At 45.2% G+C, this 26,429-nt stretch overlaps 1 protein-coding gene across 2 annotated transcripts in view; it reads left to right on the top strand.

Annotated features, from left to right (window-relative positions):
- Positions 1–25,740, top strand: part of LOC120995799 (pyrimidine-specific ribonucleoside hydrolase RihA-like) — a 58,941-nt gene extending 33,201 nt beyond the window's left edge. For both annotated transcript variants that reach the window (XM_040425230.1, XM_040425229.1), the window contains exons 4-6: positions 8,895–9,006; positions 13,834–13,970; positions 25,230–25,740. In XM_040425230.1, coding sequence (XP_040281164.1) covers positions 8,895–9,006; positions 13,834–13,970; positions 25,230–25,574 — 594 coding nt within the window. In that variant the 3' untranslated portion in view covers positions 25,575–25,740. The remainder of the gene's footprint in view (positions 1–8,894; positions 9,007–13,833; positions 13,971–25,229) is intronic.
- The last annotated feature ends 689 nt before the right edge of the window (positions 25,741–26,429 follow it).

The raw sequence follows: 26,429 nt of genomic DNA, 5'->3' as shown, positions 1-26,429 counted from the left end.
TAAAAAACCTTATTTGTATAGCCTTGAGTAACAGGAAAGAGATAATTATCAAAGCCTTTAAAAAGGACCTGTCCCCACGAAACATAATGCAATCTGCAGGCAGCATGCTATAGAGCAGGAGGAGCTGAGCAGATTGATATATAGTTATACGGGAAAAGATTCTGAGAGACTTGCAATTTACTCATTTATATCCCTGCTCATTTTGGACTTTGAAGTCAAGGAGGCGGTCCTATCAGTGATTGACAGCCTGCCCTCTGACTGTGCATACAGAGAGAGATGTCAATCACTGATAGGACCGCCCCTTGACTTCAAAGTCCAAAATGAGCAGGAATTTGAATGAATAAATTACAAGTTATACAAAACTCTACATCAGTCTGCTCAGCCCCTCCTGCTCTATAACATGCTGCCTGAAGATTAATTTGCATTTTCATGGTGACAGCTTCCCTTTTCTATGGGGTTCAGCTAATGAATGTAACATATGGCCTGGCAAGGGGCCGCAGCACCCTCCGGAGTGAACTGAAGAGTTTGGCCTGGCAGCATTCTTTTTATTGCCAGACAAGCTAGCAATTGCGTTTTCAGACAGCGATTTTCTGGTATGCCTTCAAAACTTTTAGTTCCCCTAAAGATTTGTGATAATTTTGAAAATGATGTGTAAAACCACCCTTACACTGGTTTTACTCTGTATAGTCTGTACAGCATGACTTTTATGTTAAGGGGAACCTGTCACATTGAACATGGAGTCTGATACTGAATCATTTCCCACTAAACTGTATATCAATCTGCTCAGCTCCTCCTGCTCTATTACATGCGGCCTACAGATCAGACTTGCAAGTACAACGTGATCTGTAAGTAGTGAAGAACGTCATCTAGTACAAAGCATTTCTAAAGATGAGTCTCGTATTCATGTCTAAACATTGAGGATCTTTCACCCCCCCTGACCTGCTTACTTCAATAGCTTCATGCATTCCCCACGTACTGACAATTCTGGAGCATCTATTCTTATGTCTGTATGTTGTGCCATTCCTTTATTATTTCTACTAGAAGTTATGAATGAATTGCTAGCAGTCTGCAGTAAGGGTACAGAGGGGCGGTAACCAGTTGGAGGTGTGTCCCTGCACAGTCTGACTCTATCCAATCAGTGCTGCCATTGTCAGACTGTGCAGGGACACCCCCCAACTCCCCTCTGTACCCTTACTGCAGACTGCTAGCAATTCATTCATAACTTCTAGTAGAAATAATAAAGGAATGGTACAACATAGAGACATAAGAATAGATGCTCCAGAATTCATATTACATGGGGAATGCAATAAGCTATTAAAACAGGAATGTGAGCAGTGGTGAATGGTCCTCCTTTAACCATTTTTTTTTACCACAGTTTGAAGTTCAGAGAAATGTATCAACTCTCTAAGCACTTCTCCTTTTCTAGGCCTTCACTTTTGGTAACTTCATGATGGTATGTGCAAAGGCAGCGTGCAGTGGTATCAGAAGTTTATGTATCACTATGGTGTAGTTCCTGTGAAAGTTACAGCTCAGTGCACAGTGAACTAGGAAAATGGCTTATTCATGAGCCGCAGGCTTCCCCCATCCACCTATCAGCAGTGAGTAGGCTGGAAGAGCCTGAATCTCATGAATATGCTGCTTTCCTAGGTTACCGTGCTCACATAAAACTGTAAGTATGCCATAGTACCCAAGTGAATGACACCCCACTGGAATCAAGGTCTCTGACACTATCCTCATAGACAGTAGTCTGACCATGTAGGTTCCCTTTGGAGGGGTTTCCTTACCAATGACATTTGTGGAATATTAATAGGGCATGTCACAAATGTCTACCAGATGGGAGTCTCACGAATGGAAGAACAGCTGTTCTCTGACCCCCCCAATCCCTCAGTGTCAAAGCCTTGGCCGCTGCATCCAGGTGAAGATTGAATGGAGAGGTGGCCACACAGGTCTGCAGCCGTTAAAAAAAAAAAAAAAGCGGGGCTAGGTTCATCCTGTTAGGTGGGACTCCCAGCTAGGAGACATTTATGGCTTACCCTTTTTATATGCCATAAAGATCTTCAGGGGAAAACCCTCTTTAACATTGTTTGCTAAGAAATTTTAGAATACTCTTTTTTACCTTTGCAAGGACTGACACCCTTTTCCCCCCTGCTGATCAATACTCAGCATGGTAAGGCTAAACCTCCTAACGGGAGAATGTGAACTGTGAGCTGTAAAGCACTTGCAGTCGGCAGAAAATCACTGCACTTAAAGACATTCTGTATAATTCTTTGCATTCACCATAATTATTGCCACATGAGATCTACAGCCAATTCTGTATTAAAGGTCAGCAGATTTTACCTATGAAACTGGCTGTTACATGTACACTTGGCAGCTGAAGACATCCGTGTTGTTCTCATGTTCATATGTGCCCGCATTGCTGAGAAAATGAAGCTTTAATAAATGCAAATGAGCCTCTAGGAGCAATGTGGGCATTGCCGTTACTCCTAGATGCTCTGCTCTCTCTGCAACTGCTTCGCCCCCTCCACTTTGATTGTCAGGGCCAGGCAGTGAAAACATCATCACTCCTAGTCCTGTGAATCAAAGTGGAGAGGGAGCGGCAGTTGCAGAGAGAGCAGAGCATCTAAGAGTAGTGGCAAGCCCCCCTCCTAGAGGCTCATTTGCATATATTAAAACATCATTTTAATATGAACATGGGACCAAACAGATCCCTTCAGCTGCCAAGTGCACATGTAACAGGTCAGCCAGTTTCATAGCTACAACTCTGCTGACAGATGTCCTGTAATCAGTTATGCTGAACCATTTGTGATAGTTTGTTTATTGCTATGTGCACAGTAACATTACTTTTGGATTCTTATTTTGTTTGTTTTTTCCTTCTTTTATGATTTTATCTAAATTGAGTCTTGCATTGGAACAAAAAGAGATGAACAGTCTTTTTTCTCGCTCGTATCATTGGGGGATACAGGACCGTGGGTATAGCTGCTTGCTGCCACTAGGAGGCGACACTAGGCTGAAAAGTGATAACCCCTCCCCTGCCAGCTATACCCCCTCCAGCCTGGAGAGAGCATATCAGTTTTTAGCTTAGTGTCGTAGGAGGCAGACCTCTCTGCTTTTGCAAGGCGGCTTCCCTTTCTTATTTTTTCTTTTTTGTTTTATCTTTTCCCATTTAGGTAGGGGAAACAGAGGCACTTGCCCCTCTGTCTACCCCGGGAGCTAGACCGGTGTCGGATTCCCTCACCGCTCGCCCTCCCCAAGAAGCAAAAGTGGACCAGGGCAGCCCAGCTCCCCTGCTTCCCGCCAGCAAAGGGGTCACCTGAATCCGGCGAGATCCTCCGCCATTCCAGTCTCCTGCCACTTCGGGTGCCAGCTGCTGAAGAGGTGACCCTCCTGGTACTCTGAGAAGGGGTGAAGAGAAGAGGATGAAGATGGGGTGAGTAGTCCGGATTGGGTAAGTATTCTCAGTTCCCCCCCCTTCCTTGGTCACCTCGTTCTAAAATGAGGAAATATTTCTTCAAAGTGGGCCATGCCCTGTTGAGGGCCCCACGTTACCTCAGCCCCCGATGTACGTTTTGGGCCTCTGTCCATATCTGGGGGCCTGGGTTCCCCTATCTAGCTCTTTAAGTCCTGCGGCTTGAGCTTATTCGTCCCGGCCTGCGGGGTCTGCGACCGCTATCTGACAGGGCGCATTCCTAGCATTCCGTGGGCCTCACGTTATCCGGCCTGCGGGGTGAGCACACGCGGCCGGTATGCAACCAGGGCGCCTGAGAGCCCCGCTCCGGACCCTCCGCTCCTCGGCCGGCTATTCGTTCGGCCGGGCGCCGAAAATTTAGTCCCCGGCTTCTCTTCGGGCCTACCTGTACTCGGCCCACGGTGTGGGCTCCAACGGCCGGTGGACCCAAGCGGGCACATCCCGCGCACCGATCTAAGTCCTTCTGTTTGAAGCCAACCGGCAGTACGTCCCGGTTGGCCGTGCGCCGAACTTTATGTCCCGGCTTTGCGGCCTACAGGGTCGCAACTTTCATTCCAGTTATGCCCGCTGAGCTCCGCCTCCGGTCCTCTAAGCTGGGTTAACCCTTCATGGTAAGCCGCCTCTTTGCAGCCGGCACTGGATTATACGGTGTTTCTTCTCTGCAGGCCTAATACCTTAAGTTTAAGGAATTTAACCCCTTCCTGCCTCTTGTCCATTTGGCGGGGGCATCACTGGTAGTCCGGCCCCCCTCAACCCACATCACCGCAGGACCACCCTGATGGTGTGGTACCAGGCTGGGCCCATGTCCTATCCCGGACAGTGGAGGATCGCTCACAGTTTCCCAATCTGCCCTCCGGGGCCGTTTGGTTGATAATTCTCCACCTGCGCAAATTCAGTGGAGGACATCTGAAGAATTCCCAAGCCACCCTTCTGGGTCGTCTGGTTGATATGTCACCACCGGTGCAATCCAATGGGGGACCTCTGTAAGTTCCCAATCCGCCCTCTGGGGCCGTTTGGTTGATAATACTCCACCTGCGCAATCCAATGGAGGACCTCTGGAAGTTCCCAATCCGCCCTCCGGGGCCGTTTGGTTGATAATACTCCACCTGCGCAAATCCAGGGTAGCACATCTGAAGGATTCCCAATCCACCCTCCTGGGTCGTTTGGTTGATAATTCTCCACCTGCGCAATCCAATGGAGGACCTCTGGAAGTTCCCAATCCACCCTCCGGGGTCGTTGGTTGATTAAGTACCGCCCGCACAATCCAGTGAGTGGTCCTGTAGAGGTTCCGATTCCATCCTCTGGGTGGTTTGATTGTTAGATCACCACCGGCACAGCCTGCAACTGCCATGGCTAGATGCTGAGAGGTAGAACTGCACATGTGCGGGCCAGAGCAGGACATATTTCCTCCTCGGTCACCTCCGCACCTCCACCCTTCCTCCCTAGGGTTACGTTCAGAACCCTCCCTTCCTGCAGGGGTTGGTTCTGAGGGAGGGGGGGATCAGTTATTCGGACTCTGATATGAATCCAGTTCAATCTTCCAAGATTGCATCCATACTAGCCAGCAGTACTGATTGTATGCATTACCCCCTTCCTTAGGCGGCATTTGTACTACTACTGGATACAGTACTTACCTTATGTATTTCCTCCTTCCATAGGTGGACTAACTGCACTAGCACTGGTCTCAGTGCCAGCCATAGGCATTCCCCCTTCCGTAGTTGACGGAATTGCTGTTCCACTGGGTACAGTACTGGCCATATGCATTAGCCTCTTTCATAGGAGGCGTTATGGCATTATCACTGGTGACAGTGTTTACCGTATGCATTATACCTTACATAGGTGGAGGAATTTCACTTCCCACCGGGTACAGGACTAATCATGTGCATTACCCCCTTCCATAGGGGCGTAATTCTCTACCATTGGATTCAGTTCTTGCTGGGTGCATTACTCCCTTCCATAGGTGAGGTACTTGCACTACCTCGGGATACAGTACTTCCTGTATATGTTTCTCCCCTTCATAGGTGGAGTAATTAAACTACCACTGAGTGCAGTGCTTACCATAGACATTACCCCCCTCCATAGGTGGGGTAATTACACTACCGTTGGATACGGTTCTGATTATTGCGCTTTCCCCCTTCCTTAACCGGAGGATTGCACTACCACTGAATGCTATTCAACAGTCGTGGCATTACCCCCTTCTACAAGTAACGGGGGAATCACTAAGCATCTTTACATGCTTTAATCCAACTACGCCACGACACTAGATACCTTGGCTTCCTTCACAGGTGGGCCGTGGCAACAGTCGGTACTGTTGGTGCCTTGTACTCTTCATCTAGTGGTATATGGATGCTGTCACTGGATACTGTGGCTACTCCCATATTGTATCCTTCTTTTTCTTCCGGTGCTGGTTGGGGGCGCTAATATGTCGACCTTTGTTCTCTCAGGGGGGTCACCTAGCAACACTTATGTGTCCTAGAGACCCCCATCCCCATGGGCCTTCACTGTTCAGGTCGGTCATGAATTGGTCATCTGCAACGTGTGGTGTGCACGGCATTACACAAAATATTGTGATTATGATCCAGCGAGCCGAAGGTTGCACTGACTCTGTATTCTTTGCCACCACTCTTCCTTATCTAGGTGAGGGGTGTTTTGCTGGCTACTACAGCGTGTTCTTCTCAGCAGGGGACGTTTTCACACTAAGGCTGGAGAACGTAGTCGCTGCAGTGGGGCAGCCCACCTCAGGTAGGATTTCTACCCTGGCACTGCTTCGGCGGTTGCTACTGTTCAGCACCCTTTTTAGACGGAGTGCCTAAGGCTGGCTCTACTTAACTGAGAAAGCATGGTACCATGCTTCTTCTGGGTGCCTTAGGCCTCCCCCTCAGTTTTACGCTGGCGGAGCATGCTGTAACTCCTACTGTACAAGGGGTATTTTCACCTCCACTACATACTAGGGTTCCTACTGCACAGTTCCTTCGTCAGGTGACGGATTCTTCTGACTCTGGAATCGGTGTCCTCTACGGTGTGGCCTCCGCCTCAGCTGGAGTATGGCGTTAGCATTACTCTTGTGGCTTCCCTTGTATGGCCTCCTCCTCAGGCGGAGTATTGCATTACCAATAGATTTTGTAGAGTGACAGTCTCTGATGGCAATGGGCTTTAGCCCGGGCCTCTTAATGGTCTGCACTACTGATAATTGACCGTTGCTCTGATAACTGTAGTCCTTGTGTCGTCAACTCGGGCTTTGCAATGGCGTAAATGCCATAGCTATCAGCACCTACCTTTTGGGTGCGCTCTACTGGGTAGCTTAGTCCCTGCGGCACTCGTCTACCACTACAGTGATACCTTTCTTCAGATATGATTACTGTCTATGTCACCTCAAGCCGATGGTGGTCATTCCTTTCACTGCTCATTCCGGGGGTGGACTACGGGTCCCCCCAACGCCGGGCAGATCGGGTACGCCTTGCCACCACTGGTAGGGGTTTCGTTCCTGGAACAGAACACCCTTTTCTTTCCTGTCCCTCCTCGAGCTGGATGGCTGACCACCTTCCCCTTCTATCTAGCCGACCAGTAGACATGGGTTGTACGGCTATGGAATCCCAGCTGTATTTTTTCCTCATGACCAGGGTTCCCCGGGTACGGTGAGGGCGTTGGACGTAGTAATCACACTCCACCAGGCAAGAGTATTTCTCTCATCTTGGTCATCTGCCCTTCTAGGCAGTGTTTCCGCATTGTCAATATATGGTCATTTACAGGGCTTCCCGTCACCGGTGATGCTCACATCGGCTTTGCTTCTACCTTTCTGCGAGGTGTTGGTTCATTGGCCTGCTGTTGGTCATGCCTGGCTCAGGAATTCTTTTCTCAGTAGTTTCTCAAGCAGCTTCTCTCGCTAGAAGTCTCACCACAAGCCTCTACGGCTCTAGGGGCATTAGTCTACCAATTTACCGCTTCCTAAGGGGTGTTCTCTTAACCAGAGGAGGATCCTGTGTGCCTGGATTTTGGTTCTGCTTCCACAGTTGTGGCCAGCAGCCGGCTTCGTCCCAACGACCTGTGGATCGTTTGGAGGCGTTTTAGTGAAAAACAAGTCCTCCCTCTGGGACTTCTTCTTCTCCTTTTTATTTCTGGGAAGGCGGCATTCCGGGTGGCGGGATCTTTCACTCAACGGCTTTCGGAGTTGATAGCGCCTTCTTGTACGTACATTTTTCTTTTGTCATTAGCATAAGGCAGTGCTACGCCCAGTATCTTCTTTCTTTGCAGAAGGTAGTTGCCGCTTTCCAAGTCATCTCAGACATGGTATTCTCTTCTTTCTCTTTCACATTTTAGAGAGCGAGCTCTCCATCAGCCATCTAATTTGGCCTATGATGTTTGCTAGTCCATAACTAGCGCTTTCCGCTGTACAGACTTCTACCAGTTTTTTTCCTGGAGGTCCTTGTCAAAGCTGATGACCTCCAAAGGGATGTTTTCCAGGTATATATGTCTGACAGTTGCTTGGGCATTCCGCTCCTGGGACAAGGCACCGCCCAGCGGAGTTATGGCCTACCCGACCAGCGGTCGGCACTTCTCGGGTTCATCTACTCCAGGCATTAGCTTTTTAGTGGTAGAAGGCAGTGTCTTGGTCTTCCGGCACGTTTACCAAGTTTTACCGGGTGCTTTCCTAGGCATCAACGGATGCTGCTCCGGACAGCAAGGTCTTGCAGGTGGCAGCGGATTACGCATCCTCGAGGGCGTTTTTCTCCATGGGCGTGTGATTTGTTTCCCTCCCCGTGGACTGCTTTAGGACGTCCCACGGTCCTGTGTCCCCCAATGATATGAGCGAGAAAACAAGATTTTTGTGAACTCACATGTAAAATCTCTTTCTCGCTTAGTTCATTGGGGGACACAGCTCCCACCCAGTGGTTCTGTTTGCCGCAAATGATGGCGGTTGGTGGGCCAGTATGGTCCTCAGTTCTGGTTCGATCCGACTGACATTTGTCAGTTGTTAGTTGTTTAACGTATGTTTTTTTTTTTTTCTCCTACTCCTATTCCTTGGCCACAAACTGATATGCTCTCTCCAGGCTGGAGGGGGTATAGCCGGCAGGGGAGGAGTTATCACTTTTCAGCCTAGTGTCGCCTCCTAGTGGCAGCAAGCAGCTATAACCACGGTCCTGTGTCCCCCAATGAACTAAGCGAGAAAGAGATTTTACAGGTGAGTTCACAAAAATCTCCTTTTATCGATGCCAAGAGTATTCTGCAAAATAAAATAAAAAAAATAAAATAAAATAATTGCCATTTCTGTTTAAGAACTAATTGCATAATCTTGTGTGATAACCTGTATTTGAATAATATTACGTTCTCTATGGATCTGTTAAATAATTATTTTTCCGTGCTTTAAATATGTATTTGATGAATTATCACACCTATTACATTTATCACCGTCAATGTGGTTTTTATGCAGGTGTCCCTTGTTGTAACTGGTCCATTGACTAATCTTGCTTTAGCTCTGAACATGGATCCCACGTTTCCACGGAAAATTCAAAATCTTTTTATCATGGGCGGTAATATGGAGTGTAAGTATTATATCTGTATTAAGGATTGTCCGATATCTTGTTTGATGCTCAAGGATCTATTTTAGAGCCTAAAGAGTTTACTTTATTAAAGATCAGCCGCTCACACCTTCCTCTTATGTATTTCCTGCGGTCTTCATTGAAATCCACATCACTTGAAAAAAAAAATCACTTTACCTGTCCTCTCACATGGCTAGAAGAACATTTCTCTCACTTCCATCACCCAGTAAAGCTAAGCTCTCTGTTCTATAAAAACCTTAGCTCCCAGTGCTCCCTGCCAGTCTGGCCTATATTAGGCTGTGAGAGAGGAGTTTGGGCATAACATTAGCATAAGACGTGGTCGTGATCCTCCTCTCCCCTCATAAATCATCAAGATGTGTTCCAATCCAGGATAATGGCTATGAAGTGCTTATGCAATGGTATAAGACTCCCGATGAGACCAGTCTCTATAGGTTGGATACATGTTTCAGGTGCCTCAAGGATTAGAGGTACATTCTTCCATTTTGGTGGAGCTGTGAACTAATTCAAAAGTGGTGGTCCAAGATTTATCAGTGCAGTAACCTTGTATGTACCCCTATCCCTGGAGGGCACCCTTCTCGGTGGGTCTGGGTACCTGTTTAGACAATTAATTACCGTGGCCGGTTTTCTTATCCCTACATTCTGGCTTACCATTGACCTCAATTCGGTTGAACATTGTCTTGGCAAAGTAGATGAGATTTAGAGATTTGAGGAAATCTCCTATTGGGAATTCAGCTCCAGACACCGATTCATGACCTTATGGCAGGTCCAGAAGGAATTCAGAAAGTAGATTGAGGGCAGTATTGCAGCTCATCCCTGTTCACTTCAACGGAGCTGAACTTCAGTACTAGACACGATTAGTGAACAGGGCTTGTGCTCTTTCTGGAAGAAGGCAGCCATGTTTTCTGATCCTCCACAACCTCATTAATAGGCAGCAGTCATAACCATGCTCTTTTTTTCACAATATGGCTGTCAAGTTGTTGTCCGGTGCCTGGCCATCAACAGAAATTTTTCTACGGGTTAGTATGCTTACAGCAGTAAGAAACGTTAATAGCTTTTTGATGCTTTACTACTTTTAAATAAATTTTAAAAAAACTTTGGAAAAATAATTTGCTCTGTGTCACCATATTCTGACACTAATAACTTTTTTTATTTTATTTCCATCTATGAAGCTTTGTGAGGACTTGATTTTTTATTTTTTTTGCAGGGCAAGCTGTCGTTTTTTATGGCTACAGGTAGGGTTTAATAGGAAAAGTATAATGGCAGGCCTGGGAACCCTCACAAGAGCTCGCTGGGGGTCAGAGAGTGCCTCCCTGCTCTAACTGCTCATACGCCTTGGTTGCTATTGACCATGGCATCTGAGAGATGGAAACACCTGTGATCAGAGTTATCTCTGATCATAAACATTGCCTTTGGGTGTCAGTTGTATAACACAGCCATCAACCCACCACCTATGAAGTGGGCATAACTCCTGAGTTGGCACCATATTTAACCCCTTAATGTCTTGGCCTGAAAAGGTCTCAATGACGCAATTTAATGCATGTGGTGGTTTAAAGGTTGTAGCTTTTTTATTTGTTGGATTATAATTTTTACGTGATGCATTAGACTTTTAATTAATGCATTTTTTTTCTATTCTGAGTTTTAGGGCTTTTGCACACTATTGTGGTTTCGGTCTGCATCTGATCCGCATTTTTTGCGTGTCGAATGTGGACCCATTTACTTCAATGGGGCCGCAAAAGATGTGGGCAGCACTCCATGTGTTGTTTGCATCTGCATGTCCATTCTGTGCCATCTGCAAAATTATAGAACATGTCCTGTTGTTGTCCGCATTACGGACAAGGATAGGACTGTTCTATTAGAGGCTGGCCACTCCATTCCACAAAATGCAGAATGCGCACAGCCAGTATCCGTGTTTTGCAGACTGCAAAACAGCCAACAGTCATGTGCATGAGCCCTTATTTGGGGAAACTGCAAATAAAATTTTAAAAAGTCGTGTTTTTTAACCTATATGTGATTTTGCAAGTTCTCCCACTTAGAAATCATGGAGGGGTCTGAAATTCACATTGTAGGTGCTTCCCCACTCTGAGAGACAGAACTTTAAAAATAAAATCAGGAAATCACATGGTATGATTTTTAAAGAATTTATTTGTCTTGCACTGCTGAACATAAGTATTTGAACACCTAAGAAACAGCAAGAATTCTGGCTCTCAAAGACCTGTTAGGCTCCATTTACACGTCCGTAGCGCATTTTGCAGACCGCACATCGCCGGCACTAATAGAATATGCCTATTCTTGTCCGCAATTGCGGACAAAAATAGGACATGTTCTATTTTTTTCGAGAACGGAATTGCGTACCCGGAAGTGCGGGTCCGAAATTCCGTATCCATTCTGCAAAATGCGGAACTAAATTGTGGACGTGTGAATGGGGCCTTACTGTGCCTTTAAAAAGTCCACCTCTACTCCAATCATTAATCTAAGTTAGTAGCACCTGTCTGAGCTCTTTAAAGACACCTGTCCACCCCACAGTCAATTAGACGCCAACTACTACCATGGGCAAGACCAAAGTGCTGTCAAAAGACACCAGAGACACAAGGCTGGAAAGGGCTACGGGATAATTGGCAAGCAGCTTGGTGAAAATAGATCAACTGTTGGAGCAATTGTTAGAAAATGGAAGAGGCTAAAGACTACTGTCATTCTCCCTCGGACTGGGGCTCCATGCAAGATCTCACCTCGTGGGGTATCACTGATGATAAGAAAGGTGAGGAATCAGCCCAGAACTACAAGGGAGGAGCTGGTCAATGACATGAAGAGAGCTGGGACCCCAGTTTCAAAGGTCACTGTCGGTAGAACACTACACCATCATGGTTTCAAATCATGCATTGCACGAGAGGTTCCCCTGCTCAAGTCATCACATGTCCAGGTCCGTCTGATGTTTGCCAATGACCATCTGGATGATCCAGAGGAAGGATGGGAGAAAGTCATGTGGTCAGATAAGACCAAAGTTTTTGGTCTAAACTTCACTCATCGTGTTTGGAGGAAAAAGACGAATGAGTTGCATCCCAAGAATACCATCCCTACTGTGAAGCATGGGGGTGGTAACATCATGCTTTGGGGATGCTTTTCTGCGAAGGGGACAGGACGACTGCATTGTATTAAGGAGAGGATGAATGGGGCCATTTATTGTGAGATTTTAAGCAACAACCTCCTTCCTTCAGTCAGAGCATTGAAGATGGGTCGTGGCTGGGTCTTCCAACATGACAACGACCCGAAGCACACAGCCAGGATAACCAAGGAGTGGCGCGGTAAAAAGCATATCAAGGTTCTGGAGTGGCCTAGCCAGTCTCCAGACCTAAATCCAATAGAACATCTTTGGAGGGAGCTGAAACTCTGTGTTGCTCAGCGACAGCCCCGAAACCTGACAGATCTAGAGGAGATCTGTGTGGAGGAGTGGGCCAAAATCCCTGTTGCAGTGTGTGCAAACCTGGTCAAGAACTACAGGAAACGTTTGACCTCTGTAATTGCAAACGAATGCTTCTGTACCAAATATTAACACTGATTTTCTCAGGTACTGAAATACTTTTGTTCAGCAGTGCAAGACAAATAAATTCTTAAAAAATCATACAATGTGATTTCCTGATATTTTTTTTTATTCTGTCTCTCAGAGTGGGAATGCACCTACAATGTGAGTTTCAGACCCCTTCATGATTTCTAAGTGGGAGAACTTGCAAAATCGCAGGGTGTTCAAATAATTCTGTTCCTCACTGTAGCTCCTTATTATTTAACCTCTTAACGACTGCCGATTTGGGTTTCTACAGTGGTCACTAAGGGGCTTTATTCCTAGACGAATTAGATTGTGGGGTTCCAATGTCTGTGCACGGCAGGCTGAGGCCCCAGCCCTGTCTACAGTGTATCCTAGCAGGCCCCGCGCGCCTCTCTGGAGCAGCCAGCACTGACATTATAATTTTCTGCATCTACATAAGCAGTCCAGAGAATTATAGAACCATTTAAAAGATTGCCTATTACAGTCCCCTTGTAGGACTATTAAATGGTTAAAAAAAAATGAAAAAAGTTACATTTAAAAATGATTTTCAATGGAAAAAAAGTGTAAAAATAAAATATTGCCGCACATTTCATATTACTGCATCTGTAACGACCTACAGTACACAGCTATCATTTCATTTATCATGTAAGGTGAACAAAATTATTCACCCAAAAAACTAATAAAAAGCTATCAAAAAGTTTTTTATGTTTTTTTAATATTTGGAATAATTAGAAAATGTTTTTGCAATAGCTGTATGCTTTCAGCTTCTATTCTACTCACCCCTACCCAGCACTGTAAATCATGGTGTACACCCTACATATGATATGATCACAGTGCTGCAGATTGAGTCCATTCCTTTTCTAGCACAGAATGGTAACGTAGCAGAGCTGTCACTCGTAATGCAGTCCCATTGACACATGTCCACTCATATTATAAGCACTTAGCACCCCAAAGCATTGGCCAACATAGAAAGAGTACGGTATTTCATTCTTTTTCACTTCAGATACACAATTGTCATTGCCATAATGCATATTTCTCATATATGTTACACTTTGTTAGTTTTGGCCTAATATCCAGCCGCATTAGACTGTCTGATCAGGATTAGGGCATACATGATGGAAGTAAGTAGAGGTACAGTTTGAAGTACGGTATTTTACAATATATTTGACAATCCCCTGTTATCTCATCAAATCTTCTTTTTCACTTGAGCAAAAGGAAGGATAAGTATTTGCAATGTAATATTTTATATTTTTTTATTTCTTTTATTTTAGCAAGAGGTAATACAACAGTTTGTGGCGAATTCAATTTTGCATGCGACCCAGAAGCAGCTTACATTGTACTAAATGGTTTTGATTGTCCAACTCATATTGCAACGTGGGAATTCACTTGTAGCAATGCCCTTTCTTGGGTAAGTTGTACATTTTTATTGTTTAATTAGAAACTATTTCTTTAAAGAGAATCTGTGTAACAGTCCTACAGGCTCACCTGAGTCAGAGGACCACTTGCTGGGGGTAGGAGTGGAGCCCAGTGGCAAGGACCGCAGGCAGGTAGTAGGTGCAGGAAGTCTGGCAGAGGCGTAGTCGGTAGGCAGGCGGTGGGTCAGGGCAGGCGGCAGTAAGCGTGGTCAGACAATCCGGATGGCAACGGTGGTAGCAGTTCAGTAGGTAGGGATAAGGCAGAAGAGTAGTCGGTAGGCAATTCCTGGTCAGCAGTGGACTTCCAGCAGTAGCAAGAGCAACAGATGAGGAGAAGCTTGATCAAGGCTCAGGAGCTCAATAATCAGCAAACTGGAGTGCAAGGGGCCTGACTTATATAGGGAAGTACCAGGTGTGGGGAATCAAGGGTAATGAGCAAGGCTTGGCAAGACTGAGGTTAACTAATAGGCTTCAGGGAGGAATGTCCAGAGAGGACGGTAGCCTAGTAAGCAGGGCTACCGCCTGGGATGTGGCTGGTCACGGGTTTGAAGCCCGTGACCTCCTTATCCACCTGTTTGCATAGACAAATAGCTGTGATTAAAACACTGTTTTTCTTTTGTTGCTCCGAGGCTTTGTTCCCGAGTTATGGCACTGTTTATTAATATGCAGAATAAGCCTTTTGTGTAATGAGGGTGTCACCATTGCTTTTGTTGTACCCAAGCTCCTTTCATTTTCATGGACAGTCCCTCCCTGGCTGCTTTGATTGACAGGGTCAGGCAGTGGCAAAGCAACCAGGGTGGGGCTGGACACAGAAAAGAGAGGAGCTTGTATGCAACAAGAGCATCATTTGTGTATCAAGAAGAAGTATGAAAACTCGGGAACAGAGCCTCCGATCAACTAAAGAAAAACAGCGTTTTAATCAGGTGATCTACAGTTATGTGTCTTTGCTTTATGGAGGGGGTGGATCACTGGTGATGGATTCCCTTTAAAGAGTTATTCCCATCGCGGCCTTTCATGGCTGAGATACTGTAGAAATAACCACATGAAGTGTCGGCCGGGGTGGCCAGACTTACAGAAACATTGAAGCAGCCAGAACTTTGACGTTTCCGTAACTTCCACAGCAGTGAATGGGACCTATGCTGTTTTCAGTAACCCTGAAGTTAAAAGAAAAGCGTACATTGCTGTGCTATGTTGTTTGCCTAAGTTCCCATTCACTGCTGTGGGAGCTACAGAAACAGCATGCCGGATGCTCCACCACTTCCGTAACTCCGCTTACCCCCAGCAGGGGCTCACTGTGGTAATTGCCTTCTAGGTCAAGAAAGGCTATGATGGGAATAACCCTTTAATCATGGGTTCATGGGACAATAATATTAATTTGGTTCTGCATAAAATAAATCTCTGTGGACTCTTGTCTAGAATGCTGTAACAATGAGTTAAATTATAGCATTGGCCTGCAGTTGCTATTAGGGGGAGCTTAAAGGGGTTGTCTGGGTCATGGGAAAAAGAGCAACAAATGTACTAAATTAACAAAATACACTGCTGCCCTCTTCAATCCTCCACCAATCCAGTGCAAATGTTTAGGCAGTCCTCTACACAGTAGATGGGGTCAATACAAGTAGGCGGGGTCAGTATTACCAAATTGCAGCTCATAATACTATCCTGGCAGAACAAAATAGCAATGCACAGCATAAGGTGCTGTCCCAGAAGCTGCCCCTCTGTAGTGGCCATCAATAGCTTCTGTCCTCCTCCAGATGTCTCTTATTAAGATATGGAGTAAGGGGCTTAGGCGGTAGGATGTGGGCCCTTGAGTGACCCCAGTAATATGCTTCCCAAATGGCCAAGGAAAGAAGGAAAAAAATAAAACACCTAAGTTCCGTTCCAAGCTGCCATCTCCAATGCAGATCACAGGCTTCTTCCGGCCTGTGTCCCTGCGCCATTTGAACACTGCCTCTTATACTAGCCTATCGGCTCACCAGAAAATTTCCCTGTAAGGTTTCTGGCCAGGCCACCCCTGGGTACTAGCATCTGACTGCTGCAGCCAGCCTGGATGTTTTGCAATTGAAATAGGTTCCCTGGGAAGCAGGGATGTGATCCTGCTCCCTGTTTCTGTCAGGCTGCTCAGCCATGATGGCATATCACAAACCACACAAAAATGTAAGGTAGGACAGCACCACTTACTTGAATACACTCAAGCGACTTTGCGGCGGTGCTCGTGGCGTCAGGTCTCGGCCTCAGAGACCCCCAATGTACCAGCAAAAAATGAAGAAGGTCACGGCACTCCAGAAGCAGATTCAATGTGTTTTAATCCACCAAGTATTCAGCAGCAACGTTTCGACAACAGTCTTTATCAAGCTACATACAAGTTTACAAGTGACTCACATTACATATATATAAGGGTACTAATTCATACCAATAAATCAGTGGGTGTGCTTCCACCAATAGACCCGCCTCCTCTCAGGTACAAATAATCATATAATTAATCTAATCTCTGCACCACAGTGTAAATTAATATAAGGCTTACCCAGCGTTCATACTTGGGCTGTTGATCCGTAGTGTGTCCATGGTGAGCGGCGTCTTCCGCATGCAACTGCGGCTGCGCGAATGTTAGAACGAGATTCTCATACATCACATGGTCGGCAATACAGTCATGTGATCAATGACGCTACTCCCGGTCACCTGACTGATGACGCGCCTAAGCGTCTAGTCACTGCCATGGTAACCCCAGGTCCTGCAGTAAGACTGTATGAATCTCCTCCCACGATTCTCTTCATCCAGCATTATATCAAATCCGTGTACTGCATATCTAGACGTCGGTCACCACGGGCACACCAACCGGGGGATAATGTTGCTTAAGGAAAATATAATTTCACTCCACAGTGTCGTAGGAGCCGATCTTCAGTAGGATATACAGCACCTTAATCATATCATTATAACGGTTCAATATCAAACTGGTAATGCGGCTAACGGAAATGGCATAATGACACATAAAGACATAAAGGGGAACCCTTTCATAGAGACTCGGAGCTGACCAGTATATGGGCTCAAAGAATTAGTGCAAAAATGGTGTAAAGGGGAAATCTCGTGGATCTCAAGGTGTAGAGCAAACACATCCCTACACCCATGAGATGAATGTCCAGGGATGTCTTGGTATGCTATACTCTCAATATGTTAAGAGTGTATATAGACAACGGATATTGGGCCCACAACCATTGACTCCCTCAATATAAAGAGAGACAACCGATGTGTGCCCCTGCCTGGTCCGGGCCCCATCACAAAGTGGGAGACCCCTACCACGCTAATATCCACTGCCTCCTGTTAGAAAATAAATTATTCCATACAGGTATCACCCTACACCACCACAACTCAATGTAACCCATACACCCAGATCAGCTCCCCAAGTAAATAATCAGGGATAGAGAACCACTCTTCATGCATGTCAGTTACTACCGTCCCGCATATCCAGTCTAGAAAATCGAAACCTGCCGCACAAATCGTGCGTTGAAAAAATGCACCTGCTGGACGGCTCCCAGGTCACTGCTCCCATAACAACTTAATCCATCCCTCGCCCGTTTCCCGCATGGCAGCCTTATCTATAAGTGATAAAAAAAAGGGGGAGGAGAAAAAAAGAACAAGAAGAATAAAATCTGTTAATAATCTCGATGTAATATCGGGTACTGGCACTTAATATATAAAAGAAAAAACCCTTTATTTTCACAACCTGAATAGCGATTCAAAAGAGGGAGCCTACCTTGAACTCCCGATTGAGTCCCTTAGGCTCAATGGTGTCCAATTCAAAGATCCATCTAAGTTCCAGGCGTTTTAATAGCCGTTCCCGATCACCACCTCTTCGTGGTGCGGGGACGCCATCAATGATCCTAAACCTCAATTGTGCAACGCTGTGTCTACATCTGTAAAAATGTTCCGGGACTGGAAGTTCACCTTCCAAATTTTCAGACGTACTCTCCATCCTTGTGAACAGTTTCCGGATGGAGTACCTATGCTGGTTAATCCTCAATTTGCAGGCCTGTGTGGTCTCACCCACATAGATGAGACCACACGGGCACTGCAATATATAGATCACAAATTCAGAGGAACACGTGAAAAAACCTTTTATATCATACTTCTTCCCAGTGTGTGGATGGAAAAAGGTTTGTCCCTTCAGTATATTATTGCAGTTGCAACAATTGAGGCAAGGATAGCACCTCTTTCTGGAGATGCATGACTTAACAGGCCTCTGCAGAAAAGAATGTACTAACTGATCGCCCAGATTCTTGGATCTCCTATAGGACATGAGCGGTGGTGTCTGGAACTCCACAATATCTGGGAAAGAGCGTGTCAGGATTTGCCAATTTCGTCTGAGGGTTCCCGCTATTTGATTACTCAGAACCGAATGCGTGGACACAAAAGGTAATCTTTTGTTCTCCTTTTTCGTTCTGGTCGTGGTCAACAATTGGGTCCGTGTGTGTTGTCTGACTTTGTCAAGATGTCTCCTAACCAGTTTCTTGGGGTATTGTCTGGCCATGAACTTAAAGCTCATTGCCTGCAGTCTGTCATCTACTTTTTTGTCATCCGAGATGATACGTCTAACCCTAAGAAGTTGGCTATATGGGAGAGAACTTAACATGTTTTTTGGATGGGCACTATCAAAGCGCAACATATTATTTTTGTCCGTTGGTTTAACAAAAATGTCTGTTTGGAGACCCCTCTCAGTCACATAAACTAATGTGTCTAGAAATTGCATAGAGTGTGGCGAGTCCACTCTAGTGAATTTCAGTTGCATATGGACACTGTTGATGTAGTCATGAAACTGACCTAACTCATCGTCCGTCCCTGTCCATATGAGAAAGATGTCGTCTATATACCTCATCCACCCGGTCACAAATTGGAACAGGGTGGATGGGTATATAGACGACTCCTCCACATATGTCATATAGATATTGGCATATGTCCGGGCCATATTAGACCCCATGGCGGTCCCACGATTTTGAATGTAGAACCTATCGTCAAAACTGAAATAGTTGTTAGTCAGCAGGATCTCCAACAGTGAACTCACAAATTCACATAACTCCGCGGGGTAGTCAGTGTGACGCAAGGCCCACTGGACAGCCTCCAAACCCTTTTCATGTTCAATGCAAGTGTACAGACTGGTGACGTCAAAAGATACCAGTCTGTCACCCGCACCGAATGTCAGCTGCTGGACCCTGCTGAGAAACTCAGTCGTGTCCCTCACATATGATTTTGCTCCTGTAGCCGACGTCCTCAACAGTTTGTCGATGAACATAGCCGCAGGGGCAAAGACCGAATCTATGCCCGCCACTATGGGGCGTCCAGGTGGATTGCATAGATCCTTGTGGATCTTTGGTAAGACATACAGGGTTGGTGTAACTGGATATTTTTCTATCAAATAACTGTGGAGTTTTGCATCAATGATGTTATTCGCATAAGCATTATCTACCAGTATTTTTATTTTCTTCATCACTCCGAATTTCGGGTCTCCATTGACCTGTCTATACACTTCTGTGTCTTGCAGTTGTTTCTCTATTTCAGCAACGTACTTAGTAGTGTTCATTACTACAATTGCCCCTCCCTTGTCGGCTGCTTTGATCGTTAACTCTTTGCGCCGACTAAGGGAGGTCAATGCAGCTTTTTCTTCCTTGGTCAGGTTAGACTTTGAGACATCATCATTCTGTCTTCTCAACTTGGTAACGTCCGACCGGACCAAGGATATAAAAGTATCTATTGCTTTATGATATACCGGGGGTTGAAAATCACTTTTAATGTGTAACCCCAAGCCAGTCAAGGTTAAAATACTGTGTTCAGTGTCCTCAGAGGCCGAAGGAGGAAATCCATCCCTAGGTCTCTGAGTCTGATCATTGAAAAAAACTCTCAACTTGATACGCCTAAAGAAATGCAGTAAATCAATTTCATTTTGGAACCAATCAACCGTAGACGTAGGAACCAATCAAACCCTACGTCTACGGTTGATTGGTTCCAAAATGAAATTGATTTACTGCATTTCTTTAGGCGTATCAAGTTGAGAGTTTTTTTCAATGATCAGACTCAGAGACCTAGGGATGGATTTCCTCCTTCGGCCTCTGAGGACACTGAACACAGTATTTTAACCTTGACTGGCTTGGGGTTACACATTAAAAGTGATTTTCAACCCCCGGTATATCATAAAGCAATAGATACTTTTATATCCTTGGTCCGGTCGGACGTTACCAAGTTGAGAAGACAGAATGATGATGTCTCAAAGTCTAACCTGACCAAGGAAGAAAAAGCTGCATTGACCTCCCTTAGTCGGCGCAAAGAGTTAACGATCAAAGCAGCCGACAAGGGAGGGGCAATTGTAGTAATGAACACTACTAAGTACGTTGCTGAAATAGAGAAACAACTGCAAGACACAGAAGTGTATAGACAGGTCAATGGAGACCCGAAATTCGGAGTGATGAAGAAAATAAAAATACTGGTAGATAATGCTTATGCGAATAACATCATTGATGCAAAACTCCACAGTTATTTGATAGAAAAATATCCAGTTACACCAACCCTGTATGTCTTACCAAAGATCCACAAGGATCTATGCAATCCACCTGGACGCCCCATAGTGGCGGGCATAGATTCGGTCTTTGCCCCTGCGGCTATGTTCATCAACAAACTGTTGACGACGTCGGCTACAGGAGCAAAATCATATGTGAGGGACACGACTGAGTTTCTCAGCAGGGTCCAGCAGCTGACATTCGGTGCGGGTGACAGACTGGTGTCTTTTGACGTCACCAGTCTGTACACTTGCATTGAACATGAAAAGGGTTTGGAGGCTGTCCAGTGGGCCTTGCGTCACACTGACTACCCCGCGGAGTTATGTGAATTTGTGAGTTCACTGTTGGAGATCCTGCTGACTAACAACTATTTCAGTTTTGACGATAGGTTTTACATTCAAAATCGTGGGACCGCCATGGGGTCTAATATGGCCCGGACATATGCCAATATCTATATGACATATGTGGAGGAGTCGTCTATATACCCATCCACCCTGTTCCAATTTGTGACCGGGTGGATGAGGTATATAGACGACATCTTCCTCATATGGACAGGGACGGACGATGAGTTAGGTCAGTTTCATGACTACATCAACAGTGTCCATATGCAACTGAAATTCACTAGAGTGGACTCGCCACACTCTATGCAATTTCTAGACACATTAGTTTATGTGACTGAGAGGGGTCTCCAAACAGACATTTTTGTTAAACCAACGGACAAAAATAATATGTTGCGCTTTGATAGTGCCCATCCAAAAAACATGTTAAGTTCTCTCCCATATAGCCAACTTCTTAGGGTTAGACGTATCATCTCGGATGACAAAAAAGTAGATGACAGACTGCAGGCAATGAGCTTTAAGTTCATGGCCAGACAATACCCCAAGAAACTGGTTAGGAGACATCTTGACAAAGTCAGACAACACACACGGACCCAATTGTTGACCACGACCAGAACGAAAAAGGAGAACAAAAGATTACCTTTTGTGTCCACGCATTCGGTTCTGAGTAATCAAATAGCGGGAACCCTCAGACGAAATTGGCAAATCCTGACACGCTCTTTCCCAGATATTGTGGAGTTCCAGACACCACCGCTCATGTCCTATAGGAGATCCAAGAATCTGGGCGATCAGTTAGTACATTCTTTTCTGCAGAGGCCTGTTAAGTCATGCATCTCCAGAAAGGGGTGCTATCCTTGCCTCAATTGTTGCAACTGCAATAATATACTGAAGGGACAAACCTTTTTCCATCCACACACTGGGAAGAAGTATGATATAAAAGGTTTTTTCACGTGTTCCTCTGAATTTGTTATCTATATATTGCAGTGCCCGTGTGGTCTCATCTATGTGGGTGAGACCACACAGGCCTGCAAATTGAGGATTAACCAGCATAGGTACTCCATCCGGAAACTGTTCACAAGGATGGAGAGTACGTCTGAAAATTTGGAAGGTGAACTTCCAGTCCCGGAACATTTTTACAGATGTAGACACAGCGTTGCACAATTGAGGTTTAGGATCATTGATGGCGTCCCCGCACCACGAAGAGGTGGTGATCGGGAACGGCTATTAAAACGCCTGGAACTTAGATGGATCTTTGAATTGGACACCATTGAGCCTAAGGGACTCAATCGGGAGTTCAAGGTAGGCTCCCTCTTTTGAATCGCTATTCAGGTTGTGAAAATAAAGGGTTTTTTCTTTTATATATTAAGTGCCAGTACCCGATATTATATCGAGATTATTAACAGATTTTATTCTTCTTGTTCTTTTTTTCTCCTCCCCCTTTTTTTATCACTTATAGATAAGGCTGCCATGCGGGAAACGGGCGAGGGATGGATTAAGTTGTTATGGGAGCAGTGACCTGGGAGCCGTCCAGCAGGTGCATTTTTTCAACGCACGATTTGTGCGGCAGGTTTCGATTTTCTAGACTGGATATGCGGGACGGTAGTAACTGACATGCATGAAGAGTGGTTCTCTATCCCTGATTATTTACTTGGGGAGCTGATCTGGGTGTATGGGTTACATTGAGTTGTGGTGGTGTAGGGTGATACCTGTATGGAATAATTTATTTTCTAACAGGAGGCAGTGGATATTAGCGTGGTAGGGGTCTCCCACTTTGTGATGGGGCCCGGACCAGGCAGGGGCACACATCGGTTGTCTCTCTTTATATTGAGGGAGTCAATGGTTGTGGGCCCAATATCCGTTGTCTATATACACTCTTAACATATTGAGAGTATAGCATACCAAGACATCCCTGGACATTCATCTCATGGGTGTAGGGATGTGTTTGCTCTACACCTTGAGATCCACGAGATTTCCCCTTTACACCATTTTTGCACTAATTCTTTGAGCCCATATACTGGTCAGCTCCGAGTCTCTATGAAAGGGTTCCCCTTTATGTCTTTATGTGTCATTATGCTATTTCCGTTAGCCGCATTACCAGTTTGATATTGAACCGTTATAATGATATGATTAAGGTGCTGTATATCCTACTGAAGATCGGCTCCTACGACACTGTGGAGTGAAATTATATTTTCCTTAAGCAACATTATCCCCCGGTTGGTGTGCCCGTGGTGACCGACGTCTAGATATGCAGTACACGGATTTGATATAATGCTGGATGAAGAGAATCGTGGGAGGAGATTCATACACTCTTACTGCAGGACCTGGGGTTACCATGGCAGTGACTAGATGCTTAGGCGCGTCATCAGTCAGGTGACCGGGAGTAGCGTCATTGATCACATGACTGTATTGCCGACCATGTGATGTATGAGAATCTCGTTCTAACATTCGCGCAGCCGCAGTTGCATGCGGAAGACGCCGCTCACCATGGACACACTACGGATCAACAGCCCAAGTATGAACGCTGGGTAAGCCTTATATTAATTTACACTGTGGTGCAGAGATTAGATTAATTATATGATTATTTGTACCTGAGAGGAGGCGGGTCTATTGGTGGAAGCACACCCACTGATTTATTGGTATGAATTAGTACCCTTATATATATGTAATGTGAGTCACTTGTAAACTTGTATGTAGCTTGATAAAGACTGTTGTCGAAACGTTGCTGCTGAATACTTGGTGGATTAAAACACATTGAATCTGCTTCTGGAGTGCCGTGACCTTCTTCATTTTTTGCTGGCATATCACAAACAGCATTGCACCATTAGCATCCATTGTTGAGAATAATTCTTGCTCTGCAGTGTATAGTAATGTAGCTACCCTGTGTGCCGTATAAGCACTCAGTGTGAAGTAAAGGCAGGCGGCGGAGCACAGTGTATAGACTGGTTGCTTGCAGCCATAAATAACGATTCCTGGAGAACTCCTTTAACTCCTATAGATTGTAAGCCCTCGTGGACAGGGTCCTCTCTCCTTCTGTACCAGTCTGTAACTCGTCTTGTTCATGCATAGTGCAATTATCTGTATTATGTATGTATACCCCTTATCATATGTACAGTGCCTTGGAATGAATGGCGCTTTAATAATTAATAATAATAATAGATATATAAGGTAAAATAAATCAATATACAGGTGAAACTCGAAAAATTAGAATATCGTGCATAGTTCATTTATTTTAGTAATGCAACTTAAAAGGTGAAACTCATATAAGAGATAGACTCATTACATGCAAAGCGAGATATTTCAAGCCTTTATTTGTTATAATTTGGATTATTATGGCTTGCAGCTTATGAAAACCACAATCTCAGGTACCCTTTGCTCAGGGGGTATGGATTAATTAGCTGACTAAAGTGTGACACTTTGAGCCTAGAATATTGAACCTTTTCACAATATTCTAATTTTAAAGGGCTTCTGTCACCCCCAAAACTCATTTTTCATTTTTGGGCATATTAAAATCCTTATTGTACGACTATTCCCTATATAGGGCTCTTACCTTGTTCTGTAGCTTTGTTTGATTAAAAATCAAGCTTTTAAAATATGCAAATGACTTCACTACCAGCAAGTAGGGCGTCTACTTGCTGTTAGCCGCCGCATCCTCCTTTTAAAAAAACGCCCCCTCCTCCTGGTGATTGACAGGGCCAGTGAGCGCTCTCCTCCTCCGGCTGGACCTGTCTGCAATTCAAATCCTGCGCCTTACGTGTCTTCATTCGGCGCAGGCGCGCTGAGAGAAGGACGCTCGCTTCCTCAGCACTTCCTCAGTGCGCCTGCGCCGATAACGTCTTCTCTTTCGGGTTTAGAGGTGACGTCATCGGCGCAGGCGCACTAAGGAAGTGCTGAGGAAGTGAGCGTCCTTCTCTCAGAGCGCCTGCACCGAATGAAGACACGTAAGGCGCAGGCGCGGGATTTGAAATACTGACAGGGCCTGTCAATCAACTGGAGGAGGGGGCGTTTTTTTAAAAGGGGGATGCGGCGGCTAACAGCAAGTAGACGCCCTACTTGCTGGTAGTGAAGTCATTTGCATATTTTAAAAGCTTGATTTTTTTAATGAAACGAAGCTACAGAACAAGGTAAGAGCCCTATATAGGGAATAGCCGTACAATAAGGATTTTAATATGCCCAAAAATGAAATATGAGTTTTGGGGGGTGACAGAAGCCCTTTAAATTGCATTAATGCAACTCCTTTTAAGTTGCATTACTGAAATAAATTAACTTTTGCACGATATTCTAATTTTTGGAGTTTCACCTGTACATAGGCAATATAAATTGCTGGCAATAAAGAATTAAGAATTCAGACTCTTAAATCACTTTTACGTTTTTCTAGGAATTTTACCATGAGTGGATCTCTCAGAAAACCGAAAAGGCAGATTTCATGAGAAAGATATCGGCCCACTCTGAAAAGTTCACCAAAACCAGTGCTGAGGAAAAAGCGGACTGGACCAAAGGATTTGTTTCATGTGACTCCTACGCTATGGCTGCAGCAATAGATGACAAATTTGTCACCGATGCTATCACTTGCGCAGTGGGGGTTGAACTCAGTGGTACATTGACTCGGGGAATGATGGTGTTGGATACATTAGGCATGCTACAAAGAAAGCACAAAGTCTTTGTTATGACCAAATGTGACACAGAAAAATTTAAAATCCTTTTGATGGAGGCATTACAATAATATAATGTGACATAAGTGGTGACAGAAAGATCACTACTGTTAAAAAAAATAATAAAAAATCCATACATCTAGGTTGATATTCAGGAGATGTCTATAACATGTGTGGGGTTTTGCTCTGGTAGAAAGGCTAGCGGACGCAGTATAAAGGCAATCACAAAGTCTTTAACTTAAACAGTTCGGTGTTTATTCACACATAAGGAAACACAAAATGACCATTCACAGTCTTGGTGTTTGTTCACACAATGCAATGTCCATATAACAAAATCTTCACCTGGTTAGCAGTCTTTCTCCAGCCGTCCACAGCAGGCTTTAGGTGCCTGTTTTCCAGCATGCGGCTTTCAAGCCTTTAGCACGGCACCAATTCACAGATCCCAAAACAGAGTCTCCACAGCTTCCCTGTTAGATGGAGGATCAACCACACTCAGTTGAGAAGCCACTCACCGAGCACTTCGGCTACTCCCAGTAAGAGCCGGCCCGGATCGGCTTTACAGCCATACTAACAACATCCAGTGTCAATCAGCACTAGCTGCTGCTGACACTTAAAACTACCGGCTCTTACCTCACCGAGGTCAGAAATCTCGGTGACACATACCTTCCATCAATGACGGCCCCTTGCGTCTTCCTACATACCTCCCCCCTTTGTTCAACCGTGAGTGGGGAACACCCACCAGACAGTGTACCCAGGACAGGGCATCTGCGTTTCCCTGTAACCTGCCTGCCCTATGTTCCAGGGAAAATTTTAAATTTGTAATGACAAGAACCACCTGGTGACCCGAGCATTCCTCTCTTTGGCCTGGCTCATCCATTTGAGAGGGGAGTGGTCAGACACCAGACGGAACTTTGTCCCCAACAGAT

Source organism: Bufo bufo, chromosome 3 (assembly GCF_905171765.1).
Source record: "Bufo bufo chromosome 3, aBufBuf1.1, whole genome shotgun sequence".
NCBI lineage: Eukaryota > Metazoa > Chordata > Amphibia > Anura > Bufonidae > Bufo > Bufo bufo.
The sequence above is the reverse complement of the archived record's forward strand: the minus strand, read 5'-3'. Positions and strand labels throughout refer to the sequence as shown.